The sequence below is a fragment of the Protopterus annectens genome, chromosome 14.part0, assembly GCF_019279795.1.
Source record: "Protopterus annectens isolate FY-2018-M chromosome 14.part0, PAN1.0, whole genome shotgun sequence".
Classification (NCBI taxonomy): Eukaryota; Metazoa; Chordata; order Ceratodontiformes; family Protopteridae; genus Protopterus; species Protopterus annectens.
The window spans coordinates 404,704,840-404,731,549 of NC_056748.1; the positions used below are offsets into that span (position 1 = coordinate 404,704,840).

The 26,710-nt window shown below is 37.3% G+C and overlaps 1 protein-coding gene across 1 annotated transcript in view; it reads right to left on the minus strand.

Moving 5' to 3' along the window:
* DOCK1 (dedicator of cytokinesis 1) overlaps positions 1-26,710 on the minus strand; it is a gene marked incomplete in the record, with an annotated part of 4,741,214 nt that overhangs the window by 582,346 nt on the left and 4,132,158 nt on the right. Inside the window, 2 exon segments of the mRNA XM_044056178.1 lie at positions 13,118-13,204; positions 26,199-26,283. Coding sequence (XP_043912113.1) covers positions 13,118-13,204; positions 26,199-26,283 — 172 coding nt within the window.

The following is a 26,710-nucleotide window of genomic DNA, read 5'->3' on the forward strand; positions in this document are numbered from 1 at the left end:
TTGAAGGGCAATGCCTACTGAATCGAGGTGGTTGCACTTATAAGAATTCTTTAACAGTTTGCATAGATTTAGCTTTTTCTTCCATCTTTTTAAGAAGAACTTCTGCTTTGGTGCCAAAAAAAGTCCTTATTTAAAGGAGTGTTTAGTAATTTGGATTTGACAAGATCTGGCAAGGTCTGCTCCTTCAGCCAAGCATGTATTCTGAATACAGAGCCAGTGACTGCAGCCCTGCAAAATGATTCTAGGGCATCAAAACCACACAGCAAAGTATGCTTACTTACTTGATTTGCAGAATGCATATGCTCTTGCAAATCTTATTTTCTGCACAATCTGGAAATATTGCAATTTTTTGTTTAATGAGATCCATAATATGTTACTGGTACTTCATCATGTGAAACTGGCAATTCAATGCCCTGATAGCAAGATGTGCAGAGGTATATACCTTCTTACCCCATTTTACCTAAAGCACTGGAATCCCTGTCCAAAGGGGTAGGATTTTTGGCTATAGTAGCCTTAATACCTTTAGGTTCCTGGGAAATGATCTCTGGATCAGCAGTAGGATTCTTGAAAAAAAGCTTGTGGGAATCGGGTACTCGGTAGTACTTGTTAGGTTTCCTAGGGGCCGGATGCAAGTGTCTAGAGTAAGACTGGATTCCAAGAAATCATCCACAACATCTAGGACAGGAGGAATAGCTAAAGTCCTGTGCTGAGGTTGCTCTAAAAATTCTCTGAGTCTCTTTTTGGACTGAGGACAGTCTTGGCATTCCCAATGGAAATGCTCTTTTAAAGTATGGAAGGTTTCACCAAAAGAGAAATCCTCTGAAGGGGAGACAGAGAGAATGGATACCTCTGCATCTGAATCCTCATAGGCTGATAAGGGCATGTCCTGATAATCAGAAAGGTCAGAGTCATCGGACTCCTGGTCTGTAGAATCTGAAGGCAACTGAATTCTTTGTCTCTTAGCAGGGGAAGGCTGGCTTCCCCTAATTAGTATTATAAGGTCTTCAGCCATTCTAAGCATTTGTTTTTGTGGCATGGGGGCCTGAGCATGTGCTTTGGTTGTCGGTTTTCTAGGAGTAGTGTGCACTCTGGGCCTAAGAAACTTGGTAGTTTTGGCTAAAAAAAGTCGTCTGTTTTATTCGAACATCAGCAGGTCAGAAAACACCCTCAGAAACCAATGCCTGCACAGCAGCTCCGGACCCATTCAAGGTAGAGACATCCGCTGGTTCCATAGTCGAAGAAGCATCTCGCTGCATACTGAACTCTGAATGGGTCTCAGCAAAGGCCTGTGAATCCATAGATGCAGCCATCAGGGGTTGCAAAGGCGCCTCACTGAAAAAAGGATCCCCAACGGGGTACTTAGCTTTAGAAGACTTCAGGATTATCAACTCGAAAATTGAAAATTTCAGGTAGCGGCCGACCAGCACTTGCAAACTGCTTCGGGCTCCTCCTTGGCAAGAAAGACTGGTGTAATGGCGTCGGCTGCCTGTTTTTATAACCCTGACGTCATGGAAGAAGCGACAGCATCCGACGCAGAAATACTAAGACTCTGGCATTCGGGCTGACTGAGGGCTACCTGCAGGCTGATAACCCAAGTGTGATGACTGCAACAGTGAAACACAAAAAAAAAAAAAAAATATCTGCTTTTACTGTATTTGTGTTTCTTCTTACTTTATTTTGCTTTTACGTCATCTTAAAAGTACTCAATTGTATTTATTACTGCTTGGTGTATCTCATTCTAAGCCTTTTAGTTTAAGCACTTGGGCTTCAGACCAGTTGTTTTACATTAAGAAGGTTTGTGGTCTGCACTGTGGTGGCCGAACAGGTAGCTTACATCCTTCTAAGTTGGGAACTGCTGATTGAGGGCTCAGTGTCTGTTATTCTAAAAGTGTATTAATTCTGGTTTAAGCACTTGGGCTTCAGGCCAGTTATTTTACATTAGAAGGGTTCATGGTCTGCACTCTTGTGGGAGGAGAGGCTGGACTCTGCCCTTCTGAGCTGGGAATTTCTGGTTAAAGGCTTATAGTGCCTGCATATTTGAACTGCTTCTTACTGAAATTGGTACACCTTGTTAGCTGTAGCATAGACTAGATCCAGGCCTGCTGAATCTAGCTTTGTTTGTATAACTTGAGCACTAATCCAAGCATTCTTTAAAGTATTCAATTGTATTTATTACTGCTTAGTAGTAACTTGATTAAAGTGTAGCTATCATTCTAAGTCTTTTGGATTAAGCACTTGGGCTTCAGACCAGTTGTTTTACATTAGGAAGGTTTGTGGCCTCCACTGTGGTGGCAGGACAGGTAGCTCACATCCTTCTAAGTTGGGAACTGCTGATTGCGGGCTCAGTGTCTGTTATTCTAAAAGTGTACTAGTTCTGGTTTAAGCACTTGGGCTTCAGGCCAGTTATTTTACATTAAGAAGGTTCGTGGTCTGCACTCTTGTGGGAGGAGAGGCTGGACTCTGCCCTTCTGAGCTGGGAATTTCTGGTTAAAGGCTTATAGTGCCTGCATATTTGAACTGTTTCTTACTGAAATTGGTACACCTTGTTTGCTGTAGCATATACTAGATCCAGGCCTGCTGAATCTAGCTTTGTTTGTATGCTTGTTATTTCCCTGAAACGCTAATTCCACCTAAAAGGCGGCTTTTCAGCACTTCTGTGGATCCCTAGTGATATCTGCATTGCTTACTGTACTTATTTCCTTGTTTCACTTGAAAGAAAGTTACTGTTTGTTCGTTTGTGCATTTAAGTTACCTGTAACACATTGCATTTAAGTTACCTGGCACTTGCTCACTAAAGCAATTATATAAGTCAGCACTAAAAAATTAAAAGCACCACCCTCACAAACTACCCTTGAGTACCTTGTTCCCCATTAGCCCTTTTTTTTCAATTATAAAGGAATTCCCAATACCATTCTAGCATGTCCAAAGGTCAGTTGTCAATCTCCTCTCCGGTCCAGCTGGTGAATCTGGGAATCTTGAGGCAATGTTACAACTGCCTCATGTACACAGACAACCGTTTCCTCCTCCCAACAAATTCCAACACATGTGAGAGATGCAACCATATAGCCATCCTGGAGGCTAAGCTCTCTCAACTCAGTACTGGTGAAATCAGTCAGGAGAAGAAGGAAACCACACTCACTACAATTCCAGTCTCACACAGACCTACTACGACAGCAAACCAAACACATAAACACACAAAAACATACTCGGAGGCTCTAAATAAAAATCTGCCTAAGCAGCAGAGACCTCCAAAGCAGAAACCCAAGCAACCGCTACCCCAAAACAAAACACGTGCAACACATAGCTCACAAAGCCAGTGTGCCGAACAGTCACAGCCCTTAAGGCTAAACAACACACCTGATACACTTATAATAGGTGACTATCGTCAGGCACACTGACGTCCCGCTCACCAGGCTGAACAAGGAGAAGGTCACGGTGAGCTGCCTGTCGGGCACTAGGATACGGCACATAACACAAGCAATCAGGTCCATCCAAGGCAAGTATAAATATGACTCAGTCATTGTCCATGCTGGTGTAAATGACCTAAGATGTACCTCCCTGGACTACATGAAAAGAGACAGAGGAGCTCTCTGAGCATGTAGCCAAACCTTGAGTAGCATCTTACCCTCACCAAGAATGATGCTACAATATGAAGACGAGATGATCAATTTCAATAATTGGCTTAAGTATTGGTGTCATTCAAAGGGGATCCAATGCCTGTCAGCCTGGGATGACATGCTTGACAAGCCACGATGCTTCGCTAGGGACGGCTTGCACCTGTCACCCCTGGGCTTTCAGATATTGGCAAAGGCTCTTGCTACCCCCATAGTGTCTTTTTTAGGCAAGGCTCAAAAGACAAACCCACCTCCATAGGTATCACAAGGGATAAGAAACTAAGAGTAATGTTACTCAATACCAGAAGTCTAAACCTCAAGATGCACGCACTCGAAACTCTCCTTAGCATGGAGAACATCGATATCTGTGCAGTAACAGAAACCTGGTTCAAGGCTCCCGAGAGCACCCCAGCACTACCAGGTTATACCTCATACCATGCTTATCGGCCCCAAAACTTGGACCGAACCACAAAAGGAGGAGGAGTATCATATTCATCAAAGATACCCACACCTCCAGGTTAGTGGCACAGCACGAAGCATCAGAGACTATCCATGTGCAACTAACAGTGGGTAAAACTGCCTTTCAGTTTATAGCCTGCTACAGGCCACCCTCCCAAAGCCAGGAACCCCACTCGGCCTTCCTGAGAACACTGGAAAATATGAAGGTCTCTCCAAACACCATTATATTGGGTGACTTCAACTACCCAAACAAAGACTGGGAGCATTACTCTAGCTCCAACACCCTAGCCCAAAGGTTCCTAGAATTTATAAACTCAAATGCTATGGAACAACTCGTTACCACTCCCACAAGAGGGGAAAACATACTGGACCTGATCATCACCAACATGGGGACTCTATGCTCCAGACCAGAAGTGTATCCCTCATTGGTAAGATCAGACCATAAACTAATCTCACTGGATATTCACATCCCGACTCCACCCCCTGCTCTGAAAACCACAGTGAAAAACTTCTCTAATGCAAATTTCACACTCCTCAAAACTGAGGTGGAATCCTTCAAAGCCCCCGGGCCTGTGGAAAATACGGCCCAGACCACGGAATCCTTTATAAATGCATTCTTATGAACACATTCAGGAATGCATGGATCATGCAATCCCAAATAAAACCAAGTCCCAATCCTCCAAAGGCAGACGTCCTGTCTGGTGGACCCCAGCCATAAACAAACTATACAATAGAAGGAGGAAGCTACTACATGATGAGCAAAATCCCAAAAAGGGAAGGCATCTATTAGCAAAAAACTACGGGCACTCATAAAATCGTCTAAGGCCAGCTTCGAGAGAAAACTTGCACAGGACACTTAAGGATAATCACAAGGCTTTCTTTAGTTATGTTAGGAACCTGGGTTGGAATTCCCAGATATGCTCGGAATTAGTCCAAAATGACAAAAAATACACCGAACCCACAGACATTGCCAACATCCTAGCTGACAGGTTCAGCGCAAACTCCCCTCCCACCAAAGGGCAAATATCTATCCCAGCAGAGTGCTGCCCCCCTGACATCTCAGATGCTCATGTAAGAGCTGCCCTCTCCAAAGCAAAAAACACAGCATCAATGGGACCAGATGGTGTCCCTGGCTGCGTCCTACATGAACTCCAAGAAGAGCTAAACCCAAACATAAAACAACTGTTCAGTCTCAGCCTTACTACAAGATATGTACCCAAAGAGTGGCGTACAGCAACAGTGGTCCCTCTCCAAAAAGGTGGTGCCTCAACAGATCCTGGAAACTATCGCCCCATAAGCCTGACTAGCTTGGTCTGCAAAGCTATGGAAAGGATCATCATGGACCTCATAAATATCTTTATATTGGGGACCTACAGACACTGGATCCTACCCAGTTCAGCTTTGTTAAGGGCAGATCCTGCCTCTTAAACCTGGCTGATTTCTTTGAAACAGTCACCAAGGCCATCGACGAGGGGAAGGTGGTCCACACAGCCTACCTGGACCTCGCAAAAGCCTTCGATACAATACCCCACTTGGGCATTATAGATAAGCTCACCAGCTTAAATATAAACCCTCATGTCACTAGATGGGTTGCAAACTGGCTCAAGGACAGAACCCACATGGTTAGAATTGCTGGAGCCATGTCAGACTCCAAACCAGTCACAAGTGGCATCCCACAAGGCTCAGTCCTGGGACCTCTCTTGTTCGGTATATATTTCTTGGAGGTACAAGCCAACACGGAAGTACTGTGGCTGACCAAGTTTGCAGATGACTGCAAACTGGGCGCCATAATCAACACTCCAGCCGACACAAGCATCCTCCAAAAGGGCCTCATAGAAACAGACAACTGGTGCCAGAGCCATGGCCTCAAGCTAAACGCCAGAAAGTGTACAGTCATCCCCTTTGGCAAAAACAAAGTGCCCACAAATTACCACATAGGTGGAAATCCATTAAGTACAGAAGTAATTAGGGACCTGGGGACCCAAGTTGATAGCAATCTCTCATTTGACAACCACGTGGCCAAAGTGGTTAAAAAAACATTTTATATAGCCCACCTAATCATGAAGGGATTCACATCTAGATCAGGGGAGGTCATCGTGCCTCTTTACTCATCCCTCATCAGGCCCATAATTGAGTACAATACCCCTTTTGGGATGTACCTTACCAGACACCTGCAGCAACTGGAAAGACCCCAAAAGTACCTCACCAAGAGGATCAAAGGGCTCAAACAGATGCCATATGCTGCCCGGTTAAAGAAACTCCAGCTCTACTCAGTGGCATACCACCTGCTCAGAGGCGATCTGTGCCTGACGTATAAAGCCATGTCCAACCCGGAATTAATGGACGTGCAGCACCTCAGAAAATCCAAATCCCATCGAGCTACGTGCTCGAGAGACTTGAACCTCAGCACTGAAATAAATAGGACATGCTGGAGGGACAGATTCATAACCCAGAGGCTCCCTTCACTCTGGAATAAAATCCCAGTCCAGGTTAGGCAGAGTCCCTCATTGACACTCTTCAAGAGGAATCTTGATGAGTGGATGGGAGATCGTAGGTTTACCCCAGGTATTACTTCTGTGTCACTGTTAGACAGAGGTACAGTATACTAACCTCGAAAAAGGGCATAGCAAAATTAATTTAAAATGGGTGGTGAAAGCCAAACACACTCTGGCTAGGCTTAGAAATGCCCTAGGCAGATAGCCTCGTATGAACATATGAACCTATGAACATCAGGACATCCAATCACCTACCAAAGGACACAGTGCTCCATTTCATGGCACTTAATTTAACTCATAGTTCAGGCACCACTTACTGATGTGTTAGTCCCTCCTGAAGAATATGGAAGTCAGATGGAGCATTGATGACAACTCCAAGTTTGCAGTCATCTGAAAATTTGGTCAGACACAAGCCTTTGATGTCAAACTTGAGATCAGAGAAGTAAATACCAAGGAGAAGAGGCCCTAGTACTGATCTCTGTGGGACATCACTGGTGCCTACTCTTTACAAAGAGCATGTTCCTCCCACAATAAAAGACTGGGTTCTGTCTGCTAGCCAGTTTACTATCCAGTGGTTATCATAGGAGTTTACATTTAGCTTCACTAGCTTATCTGTAATGCCAGAAAGTGAATGAGGAGTCAAACTGGAGAGATGATAATTCAGCAAGAAAAGGAGAGTAGTATTGCTGGAATTGAATTAATTCTACAAGTTTTGGGGAGTACCTTCACGAGGTGAACCCTGTTTTTCACAAAATATCACCAGGACGACACTGATATATAGGCTGTATTTTATATAGCATATATCACTGACAGTAGTAGTTTAAAAATAAAAAAGCTGGGTGCACAACACCCAAGATAAAAAAGTGCTCAACCCTGGTAGGTGCACTGATGCCAGGAATGGAAAAAATGACGAGTAGAATCCTTAGGACATGGCTAGGCTCAAGGGGAGGATGGCCCCCCTGTTGTAGAAAGAAGTAGTAGTCCACAAAACCTGATAGCCAAGAAAGAGCTACAAAGATGATACAGTGGACTACTGAGGATAAGAAAGAAATTATGTATTGTTACTATTGTGCAAGTAGCCCAGAATTTTCAGACAGAAGATATACAAAAAACTCAGAGAATTAGAAGAAAGAAAAATACTTGCACAAGAAAAACTGTCAAAAACTTCAAATGCAAATTTTTGTTCATTAATGCAACGGATTTAGGAAAAATATTATATAGACCAGGAAACCATGGGCCATTTGGAAAAGAAGTGGTTGAGGAAGTGTGAAAATATAAAAAGAAAATCCACAGATTTTTGAATTGTATAAAAAAGAAATATGGACATGGGTAAGACAGAGAGATCTGATATAGTGCAATATTTATGCAAAGAGAAAGCCAAATTAAACAGTACAAAAAAGCAGCCTGAAATATATCTGAAGAGAAATACAGGCAAAGGCATCCAGATATGGAAAATTTCACAATACAAAAATATCACAAAGAGGGAATGTACAACAGAAAATAAGTAAAGTAGAAGCTAATAAATAGAAGCTGAAGTTATGGAGTACCTGAAAAGTGAAGGAATTAGTGTAGAAAGTCTAACACAGGTTATATCATAGCATGATGGAGCAAGAAATCCCCCAAGTAAGGAGAAACAGGAGGAGCAGGACACACCTGAAGAAGAAATATGGACATGGGAAAGAAAGAGATTTAGAATGGTGCAAAGGAGAAAGCAAAACTAATCAATACAAAAAGGGAAGCACCGAAGATATTTGAAGAGAAATACAGGCAAAGGAATCCGGATATGGAAAATTTTATAATATAAAAAAATAAGAAAACGAGTAAAAGTAGAAAAGAGGATTAGAAATGGAGAAGTTAAAGAAATGGAAACTGAGGTTATGATTTACCTGCAAAGTGAAGGATTTAGTGCAGAAAACAAAGAGTAAAAGTAGAAAAGAGGATTAGGACAGGATAAGTTAAAGAAATGGAAACTGAGGTTATGGTTTACCTGCGAAGTGGAGGATTTAGTATAGAAAATCAAACTCTGATAACACTACAGCAGGATAGAGCAATGGATCCCCAAATCAAGGAGAAACCAGTGGAGCAGGAAACATTTGAGCATTTGCCATATGAAGATACTTTGGAGCCTTCCACAGGCAACCAGTACAAAAGTTCAGTTGGAGTTGCACAGTAATGGAAGAAACAGGAAACTATGGCAACTCTGACAGAGTCAATGTTGTGGAGTGATAGGCCGGTGAGTTCCCATATGAAAGAGCAACAGATAACACAAGGTGAAACTGAAGAGAATGTGGCACAGGAAATGCTCTAGGACATTCTGTAGAATGCCCACAAGAAATTAAGAAATAATGTGTCCTCAGTTTAGAATAAAATGATCTAAGAGCAGAGTTGCTTGATTTAATAGAGATGGGAAGACATATTAAGATCAATGAAAGAAACAGACTACAGAAAGTGACTAAAACCCAAAAAGTTAGATGTTTAATAAAACAAATGAACACAGTAATCAAGACTGTTCACAGAAATTCATGCGATATAACAGAAGTAAACAGGACATATTACTGTACAGCTAAATTAATAACAGATAACATCTTACCACAAAAACACAGGGTAGTAAGGGAAAGGAAAGGGAGAAATCAAATGCCATCATGGAAGTACTGAATAGAGAAAACTATAAAGCAATTAAGACAAGAAGTGTTACTGTATCAAGAATACAGAAGATGGAACAGATTAACAAAAATACTCAGAAAGATAGACGTGATAAAAGCAACAGAACAGATCAGGATCTATTGTGCACTATCACAAATAATAAGCTAAAAAAAGATTTGCACAGGCAGAAAAAATAGAAGATATATAGATAAACATAAAGGAAAAGTACAAAATAAGCTAATGAACTAAAAGGTCCTGCAAACTGGGAAACAAGGCAACAGGAATTGAAACACCACCAAAAAAAGAAGAAACAGATACATTTTGGAGAAATATCTAACAAAGATGCTGAATAGATAAAAAAGTAAAAGAAAGAATAAGAAGTTCAAATGTACAGGATATGAAATGGGATTAAGTAATAGCCAGATAAATTGCAATAAAGTTAGGAAAAGCTTCTAACTGCAAAACCCCAGGCCCAGATCCAGTACCTAACTTCTAGCTAAAAGTATTAACATCTTTGCATGAACATTTAGTCATGTGTAAGAACTATTTATATGCACATCCTGAACAGACACCAACCTGGTTAAAAACAGAAAAAATAATACTCCTACTTAAGAGCAAACCTGCAAGCTATTCTAAAAACTATAAAACAATAACCTATCTTCCAATGACATATAAACTACAGACGGGGATTGATGCCAACAGAATTTATAACCATTTAGAAGAAAAGTGAATTGTGACAATGCAACAAAAGGGTAACAAAAGAAAGTCATATGGAACAAAGGCTCATTTGTTGTTAAATAAAGTCATAATGGAGAACTGTAAAAAGGGGAAGAATCTAAGTGTGGTATGGCACGTACAGACTACAAAAAAAAACATTTGACAGTATCCCACATTCATGGCTAAAAGAGTGCTTAAATATGCATAACATACACCCTACCACTGATCAACTATAATATACAGTGACCATGAAACAGTAGCAAACCACTTTGCAGTTAAGCCATGACAAAAATTATTATTCTAGGCAGAGTTTGTTCCGTCACACAAAGTTACAAAAGTCATTTTATCTTGAGATCTCTTGCACTGGTAATATTTTTTTCACTGGGTGCAGCATCTGCTTGCATTTCTGAAGAGAACAGTTTGTAGTCCTATATCTTACATATAAATCAAAAGCATGAAACTGGAGTTCAATACACTTATAAGCATGGACTGATTTATTAGCTGGAGTGTGCTTACTGGACAACTCATTAATACATTTTTAAGGGAAAGTTGGTGTTGGATGAAGTATTTCTTGTACTATGGTCTCAGGGCTTAACACAATTATTCATTGGTTGATTATGCCTTGTTCTTTACACCACTGGTTCTTGGTTTTCTTTAATTTTCCTGACATTCAGACCTCAGATATCTACACAGAAGGTCACCCCAACTTGCTAGAGGCAGTGTACTGTGTAGAACCAACATGTTGGAATATATTACTGGGATCATTATTATGTTTCACATTTCTAACTTGCAAAGATTAGAAATATATATATATATATATATATATATATATATATATATATATATATATATATATATGTGTGTGTGTGTGTACACACAGATAGATACATACATATATAGTAGCTGAAAAAGAACCTTGGACCAGCTCACCCACCATACAGAAACACATACACACAAAAGAAGCATGCTAACATCACTGCATTAGGCTGAGCCCACAACTATGCTTCAGAGAAGATGACTACTGATTTAACAGAACAATAACAGAAAAGTGCCTTAGACTCAGAAATGTTTTCTTGTCACTTCTTTACCCATTGCAGACTAACATGCTCAGTGTGTGGTGTGCGATAGCATTGGCAACGACTTCACTCATAGAAGAAAGTGACATAGCACTTCGGGGCAGCTCTACCCCCAGTGAAGCCAGTATTCCAGTAGAGTTTCTAGACTGTGCCAGGTGGATCCACTCACAGAAATGTGCAACCCAAGGATGCACTTTCCCTGCCAAATTGAGAAGGACCAGCCACATCACTCCATCCTCTGCAATGCCACGTCCTGCAGATTTGTGTGCTGCTAGTCAAACTCAGGTCACATGGGCACTGTGATGGCTTTACCACAGTATGTCAACAGTGCTACAAGACATGTAATACTAAGACTGTTCCTGTATATGAAGCAAGTGTTCAAATTTACATACCTGGGACTCAACATCAAAAGATGTCAGAGATCAAATATACCTCAGATTTCATAGTCACTATACACACACATATACGTATAAGAAAACTAATAACATTACGTTTTAGATTCCTTTTTTAAAAGTGACAGCAATGTTCCTTTTCAAATACTGTTAAAATCTGTAGATACTCAATTCAAACATTTATTATTGTTCAAGAAAAAGATCACTGACCCCAGCAATTTGTTTGCAAAAAATCATAACTGTATATGGGTCTATATTAGTTCATCGAAGTCACTCTTCAGCGAATACGCATTCATTGACCCGTATTCAGTGAAAATCACTTCTGCAATTTGTTGAATACTCCCAGGGCATGGAAATACTCACTCCACAGCACAACTTTACTCTTTTCTCCACTGTAGTGTGATCTCGGAGTTGATATATATATGTTAGGGGTGTGTGGGGACGAATCCCCCCACTTAACTGGGATAGATTAAGCTATATTTGGCTTCCTTGTGCTGCAGGGCATGTATTTCCTTCCCTAGGAGTATTCAGTGAATAACAGAAGTGATTTTTTTCTGAATACGGGTCAATGAATGTGTGTGCTGACGAATGACTTCAGCAATCTAATACAGACCCCCTGTACACTGCACCACACCAAGTATGAGTGATTCCTTGATCTCTTACTGAAGAAACTAAGAGAGTACAGGAGGATAACTGTATACGTTATATAAAGAAATGTGCTCTTACAGCTTCAAAATGTAGCTGGAGATGCTGCTGCAAACAGAAATCCCTGAGATACATAACTGCAAATGCATCAGGGTATACAGGACTGAGATGCACACATAAAATGCAGGAGGAAAAATTCAGCAACATGCACAAGTGAGTATACCTGAGATCATATCCAAAGTTCCCTTATGCATGTGAGGTTTTACATACTATAAACTAGGGAACATGGCTAGCTTTTTTCGTATTATAATTCATTTGCAGGAAGGAATTAGTCACATGTCTAGACTATGGCTTCTTAATGTAAACAATGCCTTGTTTGAAAATGGTAGCGCCACGTGTCATTTTATTTGTGAAACAGTTTAGGACAAAAGTCTGTATAATGTATAATGTGAAATACATTTACATGTACTATCCATACTGTGAATTTACACAAAAGAGGATGATGTAAAAAGAATGATAATCCTCAGTGACAAAATAAATAACAGCCAATGTCAAATGAACAATTGAGAGTGCATAGAAATTTCCACAGCTATCTGAAAAATCAAGCACTGCATACAGAAAACATTTTGAAATATGGCCTGTGTCCTGATTTGTATTTTATTATTTTTTTAAAGTACTGCAGGAGCTGCTTTACTGTAGTGTTTTCATTTTAACATGCACCATTTTTCTGTGCATGTTAGAATGCATTTGTAACACTTCTCCCTTTCTGTTTAAAAATGGTTCAATAATGCAAAACATCAACTTTATATTAAACATATACTGCAGCAAATCTACAACTGCGCCTTACTGTAGACAAAACAGATTATTCTGACTGGCTGAACCAAGTCAATAAGTAATACTTCCTCTCCGGAAACATTTCCAGTGCCTTGTCAGTTTATAGCAGACCTCATACATGCTGCTATTGATCAAACTGTCATCCCCATCTAAGTAATTGGTCTGCATCCAGTGTGGAAAAAGCTAGAAAAATGCTTGATTAAGAACTACACTATAACAAAATGCATTAAAAAGATACTTACTGTGGAAGAGGATATTACTTCAAACCATCTCAAGATACCTGGCAGCTTATATGCTATAACATAAGTAGTGCGTTCAATCCACATGTTCTGCAAATACAAACAAAAGTTATACGAGATACCTCCTTCATATAGACTTTTAATCTTCACTTTTTATTTTGCTTAATGTTTGCTTAAACACAACAAGAAGTTTCAGTATACAATGCTTTATTTAGCTTTTCAGGTTAAGACACTGTAGACTTTTTTGTTTCATGAAATAACTTGTTCAGAATTCTCAGGAAGTACATAATTACTGCAAGGTGTTACATGTGGAGCTACAAAGAAAAACTCATTTGCAACTTGCTGCTTTAGGTAACATGCACGGATAATCATCCCTTTCATAGAAGATTTGAGAATTAAAACCAAGGGTGTCAGTATTCTTCAATATGATAATTTCTAACCACACACACATGAAAATCTAAGACTCAGTTTAATGATTTAAATGTGATATATGATATGATAGCAAACATGTACCTTCCTTTAAGCAACATGCTTTTTGAATTGAATAAATGCAGTATTTAAAACAAAATTTGGATCTATGTATTGAAAATACATGCAGAAAAAAACGGAACACACAGTCCACACAGTAAACGATTTATTAAAATAACAAATAGCAGCAATGATAACATGTAAAGCTTTCAAGTCAGTCTCTTTTTCAATATTTCATAACAAACGCTGCACTCCAAATATTTTAAATACATACAAATCAATTAAGAATTAATTAGCCTTTTAGAATTTTAAAGTCAGCTGATCAAATCCAATCAAAATTAATAGGACCATTCCTTATCAAAAATACATTTCTATACTAACATACAAATAGACAAATGCATATAAATACATATATATCTATATCTATATGTGTATTTATATCTATATATCTATACGTGTGTGTGTGTGTATATATATATATATATATATATATATATATATATATACATACACACATATATGTATGTGTGTGTGTGTGTGTGTGTGTGTATAAGGAATCCGTACAGATCCCCGACGGCACTTTCTGCCAAAGCAGAAATCACTGAACATACATAACCGAAAGTGCTGTTCAATGAAGCAGCACTTTCGGTTATGTATGCTGGTTGCGCCAGAAGCATTATGGTGTGGTTAAGGGAGAATTCCCTTTTCCCCACTGTAGTGTGACCTCGGAGTGAGAATATAAAAGTAGGGGGGTGTGGGGGTGCAGAGGGGCTTGCCTCCCTGCATAAAAGAAGATTTATTGTTTTTATTTTTTGAATGGACTTTAGCAAAAGTGCTTTTTCGGTGAAAGCGCTTTCGTTAAACTGCGTTCGGACTACTGAACTTTCATTCAATAGTCCTAGATCCATATATATATATATATATATATATATATATATATCTATATATATATATATTTTTACCAAATCGCGAATGGGCGGGCATACTTTCACGAAAATGCTTTTCACTGAAGCAGCATTTTCATGTAAGTATGCCTGTTGTGCCGGTCGTACTACAGTGTGGATAAGGGACAATTCCCTTTTCCCCACTGCAGTGCGATCTCGGAGTGAGAATATTCAAGGAGGGGGGTGCAGGGGGGCTTGCCCCCCCCTGTATAAAAGCAGATTTCATGTTTGTTTTTTGTTTTTTTAACAGACTTTAGCAAAAGCGCTTTTTCAGTGAAAGCGCTTTCATAAAAGTGTGTTCAGTGATAGTGGATTCGGACTGTTGAACTTTCATTCAACAGTCCTATATATAAACACACAGACAGCCCAAACACCAATAAATTAGCAGTTAAATATATTAACATTCAAAAGATATTTCTTAACTCATAACTACACACACTCATGTCTACCTTTCAATACTGGTTTAATACTATGTTGACTATTGAGACCTGGTGATACATCCGACTTTGAAATAATTGATCCATTTATATTCAACATTTTGGTCTTTGTAATTAAATTCCTCCCTCGTTGGTCATAATATACGTTCTGAAGAACCCTAAATTTAAATTTATGTTCATCCATTTCAGTTTGAATATGTCTAAACAAAGCATTGGTCTCAACTCCTCTTTGTATAACAGAAAGATGTGAACTAATATGTTCTTTCAATTTCTGATTAGTCTTTCCAATGTAGAAATGGTCACATAAAATACAATTGGCAAAACATGCGGCATACAAGGCCATGTCATACCCTGAGCTGTTGGACATGCTCCACTTAAAGAAATCCCAATCCCTCAGAGCCACACGCTCCAGGGATCTAAACCTTATCATCACAATGAACAAAACATGCTGGAGGGATAGGTTCCTGACCCAGAGACTCCCCATACTCTGTAACAGACTGCCCATACATGTCAAGCAGAGCACCTCACTGGCCCTCTTCAAAAGGAACCTTGATGATTGGATGGGAGATACAAAATTCACCCCGGGGATCATGTCAGTCGTCCTGTAGACAGGGGCCCAGAGAAGAAAATATCGTGAGAAAAAATTTCCAGGGAATTGTTATGGCTAGGCTTGCATAGGCCTTAGAGCCGATAGCCTAGTACCAACCTATGAACCTATGAACTACTGAATGTGAACTTATTTCTGGTAACTGAATATATAAAATAAGTTCTGTATTAATTTCTTTACAAAACACACAGTTATAACAGGGTATGGTACCTTTCTTTTTTAATTTGCAAGTAGCAAGTTTATTCTTCTGTAAGTCTTTATAGCACAAACACTGTTTTAAGTGTCTCTGTCTTTTATATGTAAACCTAGGTATCTCACCTATAATACTTTTAATATCAGTGTTGGACTGCAATATCATCCATTTCCTACTAACAATATGTTTAATCATAGTCGTATGCATGTTATATTTTGTAATAATTCTCAACTTAGAACAGTGGATACTATCTTCACTAACCCTTCTATTAGTAGCATACAAACAGGGTTTTCTTGAACCTTCATGATCATCCATTATAATTTTTTTATTAGTCTCAATTGCATATCATATCCTTTAATTTTAAAACTATGAATAAAATGGTAATGGATGATTGTGAAGATGAGGAAAACCCTATTAGTAGGGAACAGTGAAGATAGTACCCACTGTTCTAGTCAGTTGACATATCTTGCAAAATATAACAGGCATACAACTATGATTAATCGTATTATTAGCAAGAAATGGAAAATAATGCAGTCCAATGCTGATATTAAAAGTATTGTAGGTGAGATACCTAGGTTTACATATAAAAGAGAGAGAAATGTAAAAAGGTATTTGTGCTATAGAGACTTACAGAAGAATAAATGAACTATTTGCAAATTGAAAAGGAAAGGTACCATACCCTGTTATAACTGTGTGTTTTGTACAGAAATTAATACAGGACTTATTTTTATACATCCAATTACCGGAAATTAATTTGAATTCAATACTTACGCCACATGTTTTACTGATAATGTTATATATCTTGCCAATTGTATATTATGTGACCATTTCTATATTGGAAAGACTAATCAGAAATTAAAATAATGCATTAGTTTACATCTTTCAGATATACGAAGAAGAGTTGAGATCAATGCTTTGTTTAAGCATATTCTGACTAAAGGGAAGGAACATAAATTTAAATTTAGGGTTCTTCAGAAAGTATATCCTGACCTATGAGGGAGCAATTTAGTTACAAAGACCAAAATGCTAGAATATAAATGGATCAATTATTTCAGAGCAGATGTATTACCAGGTCTCAGTAGTCAACATAGTATTAAACCAGTATTGAAAGCTAGACATGAATGTTTATAATTCTGAGTTAAGAAGTATCTTTTGAATTTTAATATATTTAACTGCGTATTTATTGGTATTCGGACTGTGAATGCATGTATGTATGTATATGTGCATATATGTGTACACACATACACATGAATATTTTTATGTATTTGTCTATTTGTTATATGTCAGCATAGAAATGTGCTTTTGATAAGGAATGGCCCTTTTAATTTTGATTGTATTTGATCAGCGGACATTACAATTCTAATAGGCTAGCTAATTAATTCTTAATTGATCTGTATGCATTTAAAACATTTAGAGTACAGCTTTTGTTATGAAGCATTGAAAAAGAGCCTGATTTGAAAACTTTATATTTTATTATTGCTGCTAATTGTTATTTTAATAAATTGTGTACTGGGTGGATGGTATGCTCTTGGTTTTTCTGCTTGTATTCCCTACCTTGTACTTCAGAATACTTTGGCAACCCAGAGGCTTTATTTTCAGTATACTTAAAATGCATTACATGAATACTGGAAAAAAAATACATTGTCTTTTAGTAAGACCACGCCTGTACAATATGTAACCTTGTATATTGTCATGTCTGTTTAGTCATCTATATCTGCGTTTGAAAAGCTTTAAAAAATAGAAGACTATGCAAGATAAACATGGTAAATTAGAAATGTATTTGCTTCTAGCAAATCAATATAAAAATTGACATTTTGATACAGCCTACACTCTTATAAAATAGAAATGAAGATAACACACATGCAGAGTTCAGCATACATTTGCGGGAGGTAGGTGGAGGGGGATGGAACAGCTTGGCATCTAGCAAACAAAGATTTAGACGAGCAAATACTAATATTTATCCAGTTGATAGTACGGCTGGTATGGAAGGTAGGAATTTGAAGAGGTTGCACTCTGTTCCTGTGATATACATTATATAAAGCTGAAACTGTGACATTGTATGCAAATGCTAAGAATGACTATACTGTACTATATTGTGAAGTAGTGTACTTTTTCCTCTTCCTGTCCTGAATGACAAAAGCACTTACTATGCTGTTTTATAAGTAAACAGTCCATGGCATCTGTGTGTGGCTTGGTTTTTATATTAAACAAAGCCACAGCAAAAACAAAATTATAAGATTAATTTCTGTGAAGCCTAGCCACTAAGTAATTTAATTACTTACTTTTGTTGAACGGCTTAGTCCCAGTATGCTTGGTTTATTTTCAGGGGAGACCAGAAGTCGCAGTCAGTCTTTCCTAGTTCTATATTTTTGCTATTTCTAATTTTGAAGTTCTAAATGTATACATTTCAGCGAACATTGACATTTTAATTTCTCGAAGATGCCAGGTATTAACAAGAAGCAGACAGTGACATTTCATCTTATCTGTATTTGTTTTCTGGGGTAGAGCACTGATCTCCATGGACATTTATCAAACTCAGCCTGGGAGCAGAGTCTGGTTAAGTGTTCAGTCACACAGGCAATGGAGGCTGAGGGAATCAAACCTTGCACCACTGGACCACAGGAAACAGCTCGTTAACAGCTTATGTCCAACATATCCATTTTCCCATTTATACTGCTGCATAATAATCTACCTTTTAAGCATTACTTCACATCTCAATATAACGATTACATTTTTTATTTGTACAGCAAATGCCAAAAGCCCTCTCACATCCATAACCATTAACAAGATTATAACACACATTTGCATTATTTTACTAATGAAAGCCTTTTGCACATCCCTCCTAAATCTCCTAATTTCATACCTTTCCTGCAAAACATTTGTCTTCATGTTTTCTTAGGGATATGCACTTCCTGTATATCCTGAGTGGTCATAAAATACTTATTTCTAAGTTAAGACTTCACAATCTGAAGATAATATTCATACTTCCAGTAAAATATGTTAAAACAAGATCAAAAGAAAACCTCTTCTCACTTTAAAAACTCACTTAGAACGCACAAAGAATAAGTGGCTATGCCCATGTATTACATAAGTCCTCAAATTATTCTAGTTATATACCTCACTTCCTAATATACCTACTGTAATATATATTACAGTCCAGATGTTCTCCTAATGCTGATGGAATCTGCATACTTATTCTCTTATTAACCATGTGTAACTATTTTTTCCTGTATATATAGGTCTTGTTATATCTTCTGCTGTATACTGCATTTTAACATACTGTTTGAAAATACTCTGTATACTGTATTTTAACATATTGCATAAAATTTTACTTACTGTGGAGCTTTTCTCCCTGGGCCTCTACTGAAAATGGACCTGTGTACAGTTGGACCACCCCGGTTAACAAATGTAAAATAAATAAAAAATAAATAAATAAAATAAAGACAAATATTGTCAGCTAAGTCAAGTGCACTTGATAATGTCAGATATTGCAGGCCTGACAGCAAGAGGTTCTCTGGTTCGATTCTCGGCTGGGATGCCTGCTGTGCTGAGTCTGCATTGTCCTCCCTATGATCATGTGGGTTTCCTCCCATGTTACAAAGATATGCATCTGGAGAATTTCTCCCCAGGCCTCTGCTGAAAATTGGTTTGTTCCAAGTCGGACTTTCTGGGTTAACAAATGTAAAATAAAATAAAATAAATAAAAATAAAAAGCACATTTTATCAGATGTGTATAAAATATTACATAACAGCCATTGTGCTAGTGTATGCTGTACAAACATTAACAACAGATATATTAAAATTACTTACTGAATTTGTCAAATGATTACAGTCATTATTTATAATATACTGTTACCATATGTGATATTCCTAAGTATGTGCAGGTAATTGGGAAAAAATGTGTTCTTGACGAGGTGATAGATTTTATATAAACTGATAAAGCTAAGGAATTAAAGCAGGTTATGTAGACACACTAGGAACAAAATGGGGAACTAGTGATAATTGCAGTAGTACAATGAAAAGATATTTAGGACCTTTTTAACCAAGAATAAAACGATACAGCTACTAAATAAACTCATTAGGGTAAGCAACATTTTTGTGCATTGTAGAATATGGTAAAGAAGATTTTTGTCGCACATCTCCTTTCCTCACTGGCAAAAATAATTCAGTTATGGCATCTTTGAAACTAGTGGTATCAATATAAGTTACAGGTAATTTGCACCACTAGTATTACCTGTTAACCAACTATGTAAAGGCTAGAGATCATCTGGGGAGTACCTCATGGGAGACTGTCTAACAAAAAAGACATAAATAAGATGTGGACTTTCTGAAGGTTTCCATTTTTTTTAATTCATGACCATAAGAAAATGGTTAAATACAAAAAAGGAATATAGATGATAGGAAAAATATCAGCAAGATAGAAATATTAAGTGCTGAAACAAGACAATGAAAAAATGAAGAGAAGGAAAATAATAGATATTTGAAGAAAACAATTAGTTTCTTAGGCCACTAGAGCTGAGTGCAAGAATGGATGAGCAAAGTTATGAAGATTAATCATTAATTTGAAAGACAGTAATACCACCTTTTACTAATATATTCACAAAAGTAAAAATACTATACCATCCATTGTCTATTTTAGTAAGGGGAATGAGAATTGTAGGGAAGCCATTGAAACAGGTTCATTTTTTAAAAACAATTTTTGCTAACCAATATGGTTCAAGGAGCAGTAACATTTATGTCTTTTATTCCAAAATGATAACCATGGCTTTCTAAAGATAACAGAGAAAGATCTATTATCATCTAAGGAAAATTAGATCATGGGAGGGCCTCTCAAAAGTATAGTGCCTTGAACAATAACCTAAAACTCTTTTTTGAGATTTTGACTGAACTCCTGAAGCTTATTTTTACTACAAATTGTAAAACTGTACAGATTCCAGTTACTGGAAATTTGCAAAAATAAAAGATTTACAAAAGGAAAAAGCACTAGAGGTTATTGCAAACCCATTGGTCTGTTGTTGAATATGGGACAAGTCATGAAGAAATGTGTTTGGAAAATCTTATCTGAAGAATTGGATAATGTTGGATTACTTAAAATGTACCAACATGTAAATACAAGGGGTAGATATGCTGCAACATGCAATAATTTTTCGTTAACAACACTGTCATGGCAGTAGACCAGAACATCCAGACAAATATAATTGTTACTGACTTTATCTCAGCTTTAGAGAAAGTGAATCATAAACTATTACTTAAATAAAGTAATTAAACTGAATATGCCACTCATGATAGTGATGTGGGTGGGAGAAAGACAAAACAGAAAACTGTGTATTGAATATGGATCATATTATGGAAGAATCACAGGTTATTGTCAAGAAGCATAAACCAACACATCCTGCTGGGAATTAATTGATGATGTTCTCTCTTGCATGCCTCTGGAACTCTCTCCCTTCTCCCATCTGCACCACCAGCAGTCTCTCCTTCTTTAAAACCTCACTGCATTTGCACCTGACTTCACAATGGAAATACTCTTGCTCTCATCCAAACTAATTCTAACACACGTTCTTCCTAACTTTCCAAACTCTGTTGCCTGTCACTACCTCCTAAAGTTTTGCATCCCTTGGGACATATTCGACCAATGAATAAAAAATTACCTCATTGCAATTCCCTAACAAAAAAAAAACAAAAAAACTACTACTTACTGAATTAATCTGTTGTAATTTTCCTAATGAAAATCTTTTTTATTTCTGTATTATATAACATCTATTTGAATTGTACAATATGGGTTTGTACTATACAAAATATGTATTTAACATTTAATTGAAGTGTATATTATGGATTTGTGCTCTTTCTGTACTATGTATTTGTATTTCTCTGGAGCTTTTCTCCCCAGGACTCCATTGAAAATGGGCTCCTTGTAACCCAATGGACTATCCTGGAAAACAAACTGTAAATAAAATAAAAATAAAATAAATACAGGACAGTTTTAATAGTGAGCTTTAATATGTTTACTTCATATACCTCAGACATCAATAATCCATCAGAAAACTTTCACAGTCTCAAATCTGATGATGTCAAATATTACGGTAAAACTCAGAAAAAGAGAAGTAATGTGATAAGTTAAGATCAAAGCAAGAAAAGACAAAACCAGAAAATCAAACAGTAAAACTACATCCCTGCTTAGAGCAGATGAATGGCTACGTAATAAAAACAATACAGTGATAAATAGACAAAATTAGGCTGATGAGTTTTAGAGCTTTATATATAGACCATTGCCAGTGCTTTGAAAATACAGAAAGAGGGAAAAAAATCAGACTGTGAGCTTTAATCATCATCATAAGAATAATAACTTAATAAAAGACAGGAGCAAGATTATTAGCTGTATCAAAAAATTTATGAAATCTAGAAAAACACTAATACTGAAATGAATCTACATCATTTGTCACACAACAGAAACTGACTATGGAATGCTTATTGTTTGCTTTTACAAAACTCAAAGAAAATGGCTGAAATGGATCCAGAGAAGATTTGCTACCCACCTGTCTTGACCCAAGGACAAAACTTCAGTACACTGTAAATCTTTGCTTCACAGATACCTATTTGGCAATCTTTTCCCACTGGCCTAAAACAAATTGGCACTCATTCCAAATTCAGAGTGCAACTTGTAAAACATTTTTGCAATCAGGCTCAGTAAGCCTGATTCACGACTAGATAAAGCGACTTTAAAACTATTAAAACTACGCCAGCCACTGAATCTATTGCAAATATTACACATTACATATACCCCCTTGACACTACATTATAAAAATACTATTGTTTTATGTAATTCCTGTGAAATGTCTTATTTTCCACTTGGGTTGTGCACGAAATCACTCAGCATTGATGACTGCACTAACCAAAAAGAAAAAAAAAAAAAAATATATATATATATATATATATATATATATATATATATATATATTGTGTGCGTGTGTGTGTGTATATATATATATACACACACATATATACACACACACACACACACATATATATATATATATATATATAAAATAACTAAGACCTTCAAAAGTAGAATTATGCCCTCCAAATTACTAGTAAAAGAGACATGGTTTGATCTTACTGTCTAAGACAGCACAACATCCATTATTATAACAATACTTTGGGATGAAAGGAGAAAACTTAGAGCAAGTTAAACTATAAAGATTATTGGCTATGCTCCATTCCTCAACATAGCATTATGTGCAGTTTTCCAGTCACTATTAGTGTAGAACAATAAAACAACTGCTAAAATTCAATGAAAGATGCCACATAAGGCATTTTTGTGGGTGCAATGGGAACATTGCAACATGTATAGACAGCACCATTACCTACTGCAGTGGTGGTGCTGCGGTAGCGTTGTCGCCTCACAGTAAGACGTCCTGTTCGATTCTCAGCTAGAGCGTATTCTGTGTGGAGACATGCGTGAATGGGCGTACCTTCGTTGAAGGTTGTGCATCAGGGCCGGCAACTCGGCACGTAAAAATCTACTGCCAATCATTAGTGGACTGGAGTTCTGCTGAGGCGACCGCTAACCGGGAAAATCCGAAAGACACAACATAGACAGCACCATTACCCGAGAGCCTTTCAGTGTATCACCAGCAGATCTACTGAATGTTGGCAGATTGAAGAAAAGCTTCCAAAACAACATTTGCCAATGCTGAAAGTTTCTTTTTTATCCGCTGTTGTACGTCCTCAGAGAAGGAGTATAAGATCAAGGAGTGGGGTGATAATACTCAAACATGGTGGGCATAGGGGGTTTGCTCCACTGAAAAAAAAAATACCTTTGAGTTGCGCCAAAAGTTAATCTGTTTTTTTTTTCACTCTACCAGGATACAGTAGATTTGATCTTGATCGATGGACAGGTTCACTCAGATTTTGTATGGTAGACCTAAGGTCACTAACTTCATGTAATCTAAAAGTTCAATGACGACACGATTAAATACAACTTTTCAAGTCTAACTGGAAGTGAGCATCTCCCACAGAGGGGAAATAGACTGAAATACGCTCCTTAGAGTAACATAATACCACAGATAATGGTCCTTTGTACTTTTACAATACTATACTATTCAAAGCAATGTCAAATATTACATGAAAGAAAATGAATTAACACACTCAGAGAAGACTGTGGCATGACAGAAGATTGCATTAGCATCCCAAATAAATGACTACATTCTCCACATTTGGTTATGGTAACATCAATCAATCTCCTTTTCAGTGGAAAATATTTTTTCTCAATAATGTGAAAATGGCAAGGTAAGCCCTGGCTGAAAGGGCATATAAGGCCCCACCATTCCTTAAACAGTATTGTCTACTCTGAGGTGGGTCAATCTTAGAGTATAGCAAATACTTTCAAGGAAACAGTCTTTCACTTAAGAAATCACTCAATAAACAAAACACTTCCACTTCTATGACTTCACCTCTTCATGCTTCATTTCATAAAGTAAACAAGAACTGATAATGACAAATTTTGTGAATATTTTTATATTCCGCTGAAAACACTGCAGTATAAATTAGAATAATAACAACAGATACATAAATCATTATGAATGAATCCCTGCTCTGCATATTAATTTCTATGCAACATAAGCACTGACATAAGTAATAAACTAGATGATTCACACCAGTCCTTTATCAAATGCAAAGCATTCGGACAGAAAAGTACTAACTACTTATTTTCTCAGGGCCATAACAAATGGAAAAACAATTTGTAATGCTAGTTAATAAGGATTGAATGAAATAATCGACTAGGAACTAAATGGAGGCCCAAAAAAGTTATGTACTTAACATATATATCTCAATGAGTCCATCCTCTTAAGCTTCTAGAAATTATCTCCAGACTAGTCATCTAGTCACTGAAAACTTAACCAGGCTATAGCTCTTCATATCATCCCATAATGCTCTGTCTTAGCTAGACATTTCTGAGGAAATAGGTATGAAGCTCATCAACAATCTAGCCAATTGCCTATGAATGTATAAGCCCTTCTTCAGGCTTTACCTCAAAAGTTGGGAAGAGGGAAACTGTGCCTGCCTGTTAAAAAGGAAGGGCTCAGACCTCCTGGCTCTATTGCTATGGTAAGTACAAAACTTATTTTTATCTAAGATGATCTGGTCCATCCTTTTCAGTCTCTAAAATAGAATCCTATACATAATCATCTGGATGATTAAGAGAAAATTGTACTCAGTACAGTAGCTCTGAAGTAAGATCATTCCTTGGACACAATATCCAATGTATAGCAACCTGCTAAGTCATAGCTCTCAACCTTTCATCGCCAAAATGAGGAACATCTCATCTTATAATGTAAAATGAATGGGCAAAATGTGGAATAATTATTAACAGCTGACTAACAATTTCACTGGGAGCAATGCGGCTCTGCTTTCAAAGGGAAAAAAATACTTCCACATTTTCATAGAAACATAATTTAAACCACTGAGTTTTAGTTTAATGTCTTTTTCTTTTCTGATCTGTAACACAGGCAAACTATTCAGATGGACAAAGTTACACAACCTGTTCCCAAACCGACAAACCAAAAAAAAAAAAAAAGCTAAGAGGAAAAAAAAAATCTATTTTCAATTTACAAATGTAGGGATGTGTATAAAACTTGCTTCATTCCACAGATGTCAAACACCAAGATGCCTTTAAAAAATACCCTACACCTACATTGCATCAGTTATCAATGTGAAGGGAGTACAGTATACTGCAGTGGGTCTACTTCAAATACCCGAAAGCCAAAAACTCCAGAGATGTCATGGAAGAGATGAGAATAATGAAAGTTAAAATGCCGAGCTGCATAATTATTTCCAGAGCAGGAAAACACTTGCACAACACTACAGTACGAAAAACTGCACTACCTGAAACCCACCTAAGTGGGAGGTTGCACCCCAAACACCCCCCTAAATATATAAACCAACTCCAGAATCATACTACAGTGGGAAAATGGGCATAATTCCCCATTTTGGGCAAATGCTTACTTGCCCTGAGAATACTTAACATGGTCTGGCATTTTAACTTCTGTTATTCTCATCTCGTCTGTGTTGTCTTCTGCCTTTTTAGTTCTCCGGTATTTGAACTAGACCTACTGCAGCAATTAATTTAAGCACTTCTCTGATATATTACACTATCTTACCTTTTGTTATTGTATCATTCAAACATTAACAAATATGGATGCGGTTAATATGAACAATACACTATAAATACAGAGCATACAAATGAGAATGTCTTACAATCCCAATAATTGCTGTTCAGCTTGTTATGCTATTGGTGAACTGGGTAAACCAAAAGTAAGTTCTAAACAAACTATTTTAATGAAATATAAACCTAAACATCACTGTAAATTTACTATTGTTTTCAAATTGTTGTCTGTTATATTGCACCATAACATAAAAAAATAAAAATACTTACAGAAAACTCATTGTCGGGATCTTTCTCTCCTTTTCTGATTGGTCTTGAGTACTGGAACCTCTGAACCTCATTCACTGTATAAAAACTAGGAGTAAAAGTGAAAACATTACTATACAAAATTAATGTTTTGACCTTAAATTCAGATTATACTATAAACATGAATGTTTTAAGTTGCAGGAGAAACCCAAGTTCAGTGACTTTTTGTTTAGATATCCTGACATTGAGTACAGCCACTTTAATGAGTTCCAAATTAGAATTTCCTAGGTTGGAATGTCCAGCAGATGGACTATGCTTAAAAAAAGCATAAGGTGCGACAAAAGCTTTATCCAGAATTCAAAAGCCTTTGTTAGAGAGGTGCAGACCATCCCTGGGAAAGCAGGAACATTTGTCAGCCACTTCCATCCCAAGCTGATGCATACTGTATTCCTTAGAATAACACTAGCTGCACAGCCAGTTATTGTGCCTTTGAATCTTGGCATCATTGAGGATGTAGTGCTACCACCATCTATCAG